The sequence below is a fragment of the Acipenser ruthenus genome, chromosome 41, assembly GCF_902713425.1.
Source record: "Acipenser ruthenus chromosome 41, fAciRut3.2 maternal haplotype, whole genome shotgun sequence".
Classification (NCBI taxonomy): domain Eukaryota; kingdom Metazoa; phylum Chordata; class Actinopteri; order Acipenseriformes; family Acipenseridae; genus Acipenser; species Acipenser ruthenus.
The window spans coordinates 4,586,847-4,596,929 of record NC_081229.1 but is presented as its reverse complement, the minus strand read 5'-3'; the positions used below and the strand labels follow the sequence as shown (position 1 = coordinate 4,596,929).

Below are 10,083 nucleotides of genomic sequence, written 5' to 3'. Positions count from 1 at the left end.
AACTGCATTGCCAGAACCATTTATCTAACGCTCTCTCAACTAGACACCAATATTAAACTGGTCTATTGCAGCGCGAACACAAGGACATAATACATGAAGATTAAGTAATCGACACAACGGCAAGCGCTCAATATTACGTAATGCGAACAGCAATCACGTGTTTAATTAATGCAACTAAGTCTAATATATTAGGTACGTCTACTGTCTTGCTTCTCTTGACTAAAACCTGCGCCAGGGAAAAGACCGCGAGGTGGAGTCTGCACTACACCCACGAAAGAAGGGTCATTTACACAAAGTGCTACTTATGTTTACATTTATTTATTTATTTATTTATTTTTGTCCAGAGAACTGCGTCCACCCTCGAGAGGTCGAGGTGACCTGGCTGAGAGACGGGCAGGGTCCCCTGGAGGAGGGGGTGTGGAGTGGGGAGGTGCTGCCCAACATGGACAGGACCTACCAGGTTAGAAAGACCCTGACAGTGAGCCCTGAGGAGCAGGAGAGACACAGATACACCTGCCAGGTGGACCACGCCAGCCTGGGGGAGAAGATAGAGAAGGAGTGGGGTAAGAGACAGCGCCTGATTGCTTTAGATTAAACAGATAGTCTCTGTTATGTGTGTGTTGTATCATTATTGATGGTTTGTTCTTCTTAGATTATTACTTGCCATGCTTACTAATTATTCCAGCAAAAAATGTGAATTCTGAAAATACTGCTGAAAGCTGGACAGACAGGAAAGAAATGAAATTTTACGAACATGAAGACGATATGAAGTAACCCTTTAAATGCCTGCTTTGTGTTTACAGTGCCAGAGACTGGACTGCACCCGGGGCTCATTGCTGGAGTTGTCGTGGGTGTGTTGGGTCTGATTGCAGTGATCGCTGGACTTGTCATCTGGAAGAAGAGACAAGCAGGTGAGTTTGAGAGGGGCAAGCCTTCCCTAGTCCTTTATTTCTGTAATTTACATAGAAAGAACAAATTGACAGCTTATAACACTGGAATTTCAGGATATAACTGATAAAAAAGTTTTTTAGTCCTTGTTCAAAATGTGGACCCTTAAGCTCTTATCATGTCTAGGGATGGAAATAAGACTCCTATTGCATAGCAGTTTCACTCATTCCAGGTTTTAATACGAGCGTGATTAGTCCAGTGTATAGGTAACAAGCTCAGGTGTGTCAGTTTAAACTGGCTCTTTGAACACCCTTCACTGGGTCAGTTAATAAAGTACTGGATCCAAATAACTCTTTAGTGTCAAAGATAGTGTGTGTGGCATTTTCTTGAAAAGGACTTTGAAAAAAGGTGACATATTGGGTGCTAAAATCATAAAGATCTTAAATTAAAAAATAACATTCAATCCACAGCAGTTGTAGTGCAGTAGAGTATTAAAAATGAGACAGAATTGAACTTGAATCCTGTGTCTTGCTGTTCACTTCCAGGTGCCAACCAGCCTGACTACACACCAGCTCACAGTGAGTACTATAGAGATGTGTTAACTGCACTGCTTTAAATAGGATATCCGGAAGGTATGGCTTTCAGACAACACACATCTCCTTGAGATTATTCCCACAGCTATGTTTGCTTGAAAATAAAATGTATATAGGTGAAACAGCAACAGTAATCAGAAATGATGCACAGTATAAATAAGATTGCTGATCAAGAAGGCTGATCTTTAGGTGCAATTTTGAGCAATAAACTGGAGCAATGTTAGTACATGGTGCAAACACAACAATTACACTAAATCTTACCCAATATGTTTTGCCTCATTTCATCGGGCTCACATTTTTCTATGTGTAAAACGCACACATTATGGTAAACGTGAATTAGATTTGCTTGATGTTCATGTATTTGAAGCTGTTAGTGCAGAAAACGCAGATAGTTCAATGCCGGTCAGCTTTGAGAGGCTGCATGACAGAGTGTAGTCAACATTGAAGAGACGTCAGTCATGGAAATGTAGTGATTGGTACTCAAAGGTGAGCCGATGTGTAAAGCTGCTGGGAGTTTGAGTTCTTTTAAAGAATATGAATGGCAAACTTGACTGTTTCACATATCTAAGTCAAGGTAGTCCCTGATTAGTGCTACTCAGGGTCTGAAACTAGCCAGTAGAATGTTTTTATTTTTAAAGTTTTTAAAGGTCCCTGACTCCCACACAGGACGGCTAAGCCGTTTACCTATCAACACACACTTTTACAAACCATTTACCTTACACAGCCAAACTCTTCCTATCCCAGCTCCCTGGTGATCTCCCCTTCATGGAGCTGGAAGCTCTCTTTTATAGTTTGTGGGTGTTCGCAATCAACACCAATTACCTCGTTTGGGAACAGCCACATTCTCGCATGTTTTTGGCAGGGAGAGGAATTAACCCCGTCCCTGTCAACCACCATCAAAAACACACAACACCCAGACTATTTACCTACAGAACCTTTGCTCTGTTACACTATAAAAAAAATGCCCTGGAAAAAATAAAAATAAAAGTTTTTCCTACAAGAAAGACTCCCAGAAGTTCTTCAAGAGGAAATTCAGCACAATAAAGAGTGCAAAAGTCATTCACACATTATTTGTTAACAAATGCTATAGAAAAGGCTGGAATTGATTAGTAAGCCCAGTGTACTCTGAGCTGCATTTGTTCTGTGTTGTCTTTACTGTGTTTAAATCTATTAAAGGTCCTTCCCTGCCTGATGTCTGATTCTGTTTTCTCTTTATAGGAAAGGATCAGAGTGAGGTGTCATCCAACTCATCCAACAGCTCCTAAGGTACAGATCCCTCTTCATTCCTCTGTCATGCGTAGAATACAATCACTCTGCGAGGTTTTCAATCTGTTCATCCATATCTGTGTTGTTTCAGGAGTTGCTGTGATGCTGAATGCAAAGGAAGTGAAAACACTCTCTTTTTTGGTTGTATTGTTCATTATAATTCCTTGATCTTAACAAACGTATTCAATTGGAACTAATCAAATGCAAATTTGCATAAAAGTATAATTAACTTAATGTTCCTACACATTGAGCACTTTAAATGTATGTGTGTGCGATTTTATTGTATTGATTTTAAACCCGACACCTCCTTATGTCGGACAAACACGTCCGGTTTAGCGAGGGGCTACTGTATGATTATGAAAAGCTTTTGAATAGAAACACATTTTTTATTTGGGGGTGAAAGTGGGGACCCCACTGATGGGATTAAACTGCCTTTCATTGTTTATTCGAAAAAATGTGGTGCGATGCTAGAGATCTCACTAAATTCTATACTGCGGATCTCTTCATTAACATATTTTCTCTTAACACATACGACAAAATGTTTACTTTGCGAATTGTCGCAACGAAAATGTAAATTACAGTATGTTTGCGCTGTGGAGTAGTGGTTGGGGCTCTGGACTCTTGACCGGAGGGTTGTGGATTCAATCCCCGGTGGGGGACACTGCTGTTGTACCCTTGAGCAAGGTACTTTACCTAGATTGCTCCAGTAAAAAAAAAAAAAAAAACTGTATAAATGGGAAATTGTATGTAAAAAATTATGTGATATCTGTGTAATGTATAATGTAATATCTTGTAACAATTGTAAGTTGCCCTGGATAAGGGTGTCTGCTAAGAAATAAATAATAATAATCTACCCGAGTGTCTTCTTAATAAGCATCTTCCAGCCCTAGAATTCACTCCATAGCACAAGAACCGCTAGGTTTCAAAGTGTGGCAATTGTGTTATTTTAAAAGGCATTGGTATTATTGTTTATTTTTCACTATCTGTGGCAGTGATCAAAATAAATAAAACACATTGAGATCAGAGTTTGTTTTCAGTGTATTTTTTGTTTCACATAATTAACAGCATTTTAAAATTCATTGCTCATTTTCCATTCAGACAAAATGTAGTATCAACCTTGGTATGTTTTTCTAAGAGGTGTTTAGAAAATATGTAATGGACTATGAACTGCTATGACCATCACATTCTATACAAACCACTTGTTTTAGTAATTTGGCTTCCCTGTAAGGGGATCTTGTATGAGTTTACAAATCCACCGGCTAATATCTCAAACTATTTTAGCTGCAACTTGATATTTCCTGCAGAATGTCCCTTTTATATTGTTGTTGATGTATAGCTTCTATTTTCACTTTGACACGTTAATTCATCCTACCACTGCTACACTGTAGTTTATCCATAACTATATGGTACATTTAGAAATATTAAAGGAAACCAATGACAAACATTTTGACTGCACATTTCTTTTCAATGTTTTCAAGCTGGCAGGCCATGCAGTTTCTCTTTAGTTTGTGCACAGATGTTAGGACCCCCGTCCCTGCTTTACACTCACTTTGCTGAATCTGTGTTTTGGAAGCATCAGCTTAAAGTGAAAACAAAATCTGAAAAACTGAAGTGTTAACTGAAAAATAAGGTAAGGGGAAACAGAAGGGGGGATTTAAATAATTCTCACATGGTTCAGCTTACTCCCGAGTTTCTTTTAAAAACAGACCCTAAAACCAAATTGTTTTCTCATAAACTAGAAATAGTTTTAAAGCCTATATTGATTAATTATGTTTTTCAGGTAACATGCTACTTATTTATTTATTCATAGTAATGTGGTTGACTCCAGAAGAGCCAGACTGGGCATGTAAGATTGGAGGTCTTCATGAAAATGTGAGTTACTTGCATAAACTATGCATGCGTGATTGGTGTTTTTTTTTATCAGAATACTTTCATTTTTACAAACCTGAGAAATTGAATTCTGCTCACGACTGCTGACTACGCTCCCCATTGGCTGAGACCCATTTCAATAGCCAATCACGTTATTCTCCACTGAAAAAGCTTCTGTAAAGGAGTGTTTTCAGTTTGGTAACTAAAGGTGCAAAAATGCATACAACATATCACAGTATACCATTTCAAAGAGTGACAGAACTAGTTTTCATGCAAGTATCTGGATTAGGTTTATTACTGGTTTGGTTTCTGAGGAGCAGAGATGGCTGTATCGCTGCTGGTAATGCAATATCAGACATTAGCTGTACTACTAGTATTGCTTGTCTTGAATACGTCTGCTTCTGCCAGTAGTTTTGCAGGTTTATAATTTCTTCACTAAGTACACCGTAATTAAATCTTCTGAAGCAGTCAGTAATTTGTGTAGTAGGTGTTAACTAATATGCCTCTGTAAGAAGCCCTGGCAAATTATCAATTTAAAGACATCATCTCTGGTTGTAAATAGAAAAAGCATATTGAACACTGAACTTCAGATTAAAATCCTTGCAATAAAAATAAAACTGCACCTGGATTGTGCCAGTGTGCTGAAACCATCCCCGCTAGGGGCATGCAAAAAAATCTGGGGTGCCTTATGGTAGAACCGCCCCTGCAATGGCACGGTGTACAGTATGTGTGTGCATTAGCATTTTCCATATGCATACTGTGGGTGTATGCACTTTGTCATGGCACTGATAGCTCGAATTTTGAATTTGTATGCCACCAACATACTTGTTGATATAGGGACATGAAATGGTATTTTAATTATAGGTCATACATTGCAAATAAAAAAGAAACATCATTGACAAAAAACTTTTTTTAGTCAGTGCCCCAAACCTAGCAAATAAACAAACGTCCTTATCAATCAATCTTTATTGCTTATATATCGCCTTTTCATGATAAAAAAAAAAATTACCTTGCAATTATACAAATGGCATTATGCTTTAATATACTGTAATACATTACACCAACTTATATTTTTTTATAAACATTTGAAAAGTATTTTTTATCAAAACAGAAATCTGAAGCCTACATCATTTTAAAATAAACCGAAACACCAAAATAAAAAAAGTAATTAAGCATTTACATTTAAAACAATTCAAGCTTCATAAAGTACTGCAGACCATTTCGGATTTACAGTAATATGATAGCTGACTTGGTTCCCCCTTTCCAATGCAGTTTTAGGGTTACAACATCACCTTGATTGTACAATAACTCTGGAGATCATATAATCTGATTACCATTCTATACAGTTCATGTCAACCACAATGTAGGTCAAACCCTTGAGGTAGAAAATAATGAAGAACATGTTTAAATGCTACAGCTAACCACTGCTCCTCTGTTTCAATAATAACTACAATCCCTTCAGACAAATAACTACAAATAATAACTACAAACACCCAGCCCAGTGTAGATACAGACACTCCACAGTAAATAAACTTACATTAAACTATGTGAACAATTTTCAAAAGTCGATTTGATTCAGGTGAAGTAAAATAACAATGTGATGTACAGAAAGAAATTAGGATTGCATTTGATTAAATGTGAATTTCTAGGTAAAACTGTCTACATGACATGTGAACAGGGCCCCATGTTGTTAGTGGAGTTGTAATGCGTTTGTTGCAGTTGCAATGCGTTTGCAATGTGATGTTATTATGAAGTAGTGCACTGCAGTAGTGATGGGCAGCCTCTTGTAAAAGCTGAAGCTCAGCTGTGTTGTGTCACTTTCTCTGCAGGCAGCATCTCAGCAACTCCTGAAACACAGCAGATATGGGACATGGAGACTGTAGTTAGTCAAGCACAGTACTGAGTGGGTTGAGAGTAAACCAGATAATCAGCCTCACTTGTTCTAACTTCTTGTCGTTAGCTAGAATACCATTCAGACGAGGTCATTACTGCATTCATAATCAAACTCGACACAGCAAATTATAGGAGTTAATTCAGAACTGATTGTGTATTGTTGTGCAGTATTTACAGACAGTGCTGGGGATCAGATTAGTTGGTCAGTGACAATGAATGAAGATGGATCGTTACCTTAAGAATTGCTGGAGGAGCTGGAAGATGCATCACTCTGTTCAGTTGCTGAAACATCAGGAAGGAATGGACCATTATAAGAAAAAAAACACAACTTTAACATACAATTGAAAAAGGTGCCATGGTTTTAAACATGACACCTCAAATCCATTGTGCAATGTGGTATAACTAACAATCGTAAAAATGTATGCCGGTCTAGAGCACATTTAGAATTTCTGATTAGTCTTTCCATATTTCTTCAATTTTAAACATATTAAATACTCACTCTGAGCTGCTGTGTAGTCCGTGGTCTTGGCACCTGGCAGTGAATAAAACAGGATTAATATTCTATTCTGTGCTAACATAGCCTTCTGTGCTAACATCACTCACTGTTCATCTTTTTGGGGATATTAAAATAAATGTCTATAATTTATTCTCTTAAAGTACAGAGAGAGATATTATAAACGTGACATTAATAAAGCAGCTCCTAGCCCTGTCTCCCAGTGCACTCACCTGCTTGTCTCTTCTTCCAGATGAGAGCTCCAGCGATCATCATCACAGTGATCAGGAGCAGTACAGACACCACAACCCCACAGATAATCCCAGTGTGTGAACCAGTCCCTGGAACAGCAAACACAAAGCAGCTCAGAATCCATGAAGACAAATCTGTGCCTCTGCAGCACTGAGCTGTGCACCTGTTAGTAAATGAGCATTTCATCTTACAGACAGTGCTAACCAAGGTTTTAAACCAATCTACTGTCATTGGCAATATTAGATATTTCAGTTCTTTATATTTTATTACATTTGGTATATGCAGAGATCTCAAAGACAATGCCACATGTGAAGTAGCAGAAACTTCATGGTACTTCATGTGATGTTGTTCATACTGGTCTATCCTCAATCAAACCATATGACTTACAGCAAAGGTACTGAGATCCAGCAGTTTATCTAGAGTGTCACATTTGAAATAGCTGCATACCCTGAACACTTACCAATTTCTTTGTGGGGATAGGGTACTTGTTGCCCATTTTACCCCAATTAGACAGCTTGCTCACCAATATAATCTGAATAATCTGAATATAATCATCCCCATGCAGATTATTTTAATGAGCCAACCATCTCACAGGGGCATTAAAATCACTGGGGGTGCAGCATTTACTGGCTCACCACAAAGCGGATCTGTACATAGAAGCCACTGCAATATGTATCAGCTCTCCCTCTCTCTGTCTTACCCCACTCCTTCTCTATCTTCTCCTCCAGGCTGGCGTGGTCCACCTGGCAGGTGTATCTGTGTCTCTCCTGCTCCTCAGGGCTCACTGTCAGGGTCTTTCTAACCTGGTAGGTCCCGTCCATGTTGGGCAGCACCTCCCCACTCCACACCCCCTCCTCCAGGGGACCCTGCCCGTCTCTCAGCCAGGTCACCTCGACCTCTCGAGGGTAGAACCCTGTCACGTGACAGGTGACCTCTGACCCTGCAGGTTGAACAGCTTTCTTCTCCAATAGCCTCACTTTGGGTCGGACTGCCAATGAAGAACATGGATTTGTTAGGTAACCTTCTGCGAAAAGTCACGTCATACAGTACATATGACATGACATATAAAGTGTTGTTAGGACTGTCCTGCCTCTAAATAATAACGTCCTATTCAACAAACCAGTCATGGTTAAGCATTACATATTGATTAAAGAGGATGAGTGGACAGGTGTGGGCCAGGATCTTGCCTTTCGGCCTGAAAAGAGCCTCCTCCTATGAGACCCCTGACAGCTCTCACAGATCAATCAAGGCAGGTTGACGGGACCCATCAAACACGAAAAGGAGATGCAAAAAAGGGCAGAAAGAAACCTTCCAACAGAAGGAAAGTGGGAAGTCAAAGCTTTACAACAATTGTGGGTCGCCCCACCTCTAGAATATCGCCAAGCTTTCAATAGTCAGTTTTCTGTAATGTGGCTCACAGTGAGATTGTTACCTCTCCTCTTGAGTGTGTTTCTCCCCTTCTCCAGGTATTTCTTCAGCCAGTAGACACACTCCTCTTTATAACTGCTGAGTATGTAAGCTTTACTGGCTTGCAATATCTGCTTAAAGAAGACTGCCTGCTGCATGGTGGCAATCCAGGTCTCCCTCTCCAAATCTAAACTAAGGAATTCCTCCCCGTCGTACGCATCCCGATAAAATATCCGTGAGGTCCCGTCATCATCCAGCTCGCAGCCAGCCACCCTCTGGAACGTGTGAACTCCTGGAGTGTAAAACATCAAGGATAATCTCCAAAAACACAATGGATATGCGCTATAAAACACAATGGATATGTGCTATAAAACACAATGGATAAGCTCTACTAGGATGTGTGTTTGTGGTTCTCTGGCAAAGGCTTTGAAATATTGTTACCAGTGTATTTCAGTCAGCAATAGGGATAGCGTGTGTCTCTATACTCACCTCCCGAATGGTTAAATTTATTCATCACAGTTCCCAGCCTCTCTGTTAAGAAATTCTGTTCATGGAAAGCACGTGAAGTATGTGCCTCCCACTCTTCATGACTAGCAGCCTTCTCTGTCCAGTCCTGGTGGGATTTCAGCTTCATGATATTGCTGTCGAAACTCACAAGTTGCACATCGTTCACCATCTCTACTATAACAAAGTCTGGAAGCCATGTATCTCCAGAGATCTTAGTGAAACTGTATGTCAGGGTGTTTGTTCCTGAAAGAGGACGGAAACAACAATAAACTGTTGAACGCTTAAAGCTGTATCAATATAATCTCAAGTCTGTTGATGGTTTCTTTTACAGTCAAGAAGAGTTTCATGCACACAAACCAGATACAGCCTACAGAAAACGTTCTTTAAACAACTCATTAAATCAGTGGAGGTGGAGGGCGGACCACCTCGAGTCGTTAGACCACCCCCCGAAGTGGCCCGGATTGGGGTCTGTGATGTGGAATATGGGCTGTGACTCTCCTCCCCCATCCCATCCTTTTTTTTTTACGTTAGGGTAAAGGTAGAGATAAATGCAATAGGTGGACAAAAAAAAAACCCTTAAGCCCCCAGCAGCTGTAGAATCATATTATTGTAATCACACTGACAACACGTTTCATATTATTATTATTATTATTATTATTATTATTATTATTATTATTATTATTATTATGTAATTAATTTATCAAGGTTACAAGGTAAGATTAATATTTAAATACAGTGTAGTTTACAGTAAGTGCAAACAATATTACTAAAATACAATAGGATGCAGCAAGTTAGGATTACAACAAGTTATATCTACAAAAACATTGTAGTAGTGCAATAGTGCAAGGATAGTGCATCAGGAGGGGTTGATCTACAAGTGCAGGCTAAACAGGTTTTACCCCAATTTGGGTGTTA

At 39.3% G+C, this 10,083-nt stretch overlaps 2 protein-coding genes across 2 annotated transcripts; one reads left to right on the top strand and one right to left on the bottom strand.

Annotated features, from left to right (window-relative positions):
- The first annotated feature begins 125 nt into the window (after positions 1–125).
- Positions 126–3,761, top strand: LOC117433973 (BOLA class I histocompatibility antigen, alpha chain BL3-7-like). The gene is made up of 6 exons (XM_059010933.1): positions 126–192; positions 345–563; positions 804–911; positions 1,434–1,466; positions 2,700–2,747; positions 2,839–3,761. The coding sequence occupies exons 1-5, from the start codon at positions 141–143 to the stop codon at positions 2,744–2,746; spliced, it is 459 nt and encodes a 152-aa protein (XP_058866916.1). The 5' UTR covers positions 126–140; the 3' UTR covers position 2,747; positions 2,839–3,761.
- Positions 3,762–5,639: 1,878 nt separating this feature from the next.
- On the bottom strand, positions 5,640–9,416 carry LOC117964994 (major histocompatibility complex class I-related gene protein-like). Its single transcript, XM_059010927.1, has 7 exons — positions 9,151–9,416; positions 8,687–8,953; positions 7,955–8,242; positions 7,236–7,343; positions 7,009–7,041; positions 6,744–6,791; positions 5,640–6,463 (listed from the first exon to the last, which is right to left on the bottom strand). Exons 1-6 carry the CDS (start codon positions 9,335–9,337, stop codon positions 6,745–6,747), a joined length of 930 nt encoding a protein of 309 aa, XP_058866910.1. The 5' UTR covers positions 9,338–9,416; the 3' UTR covers positions 5,640–6,463; position 6,744.
- Positions 9,417–10,083: the final 667 nt, after the last annotated feature.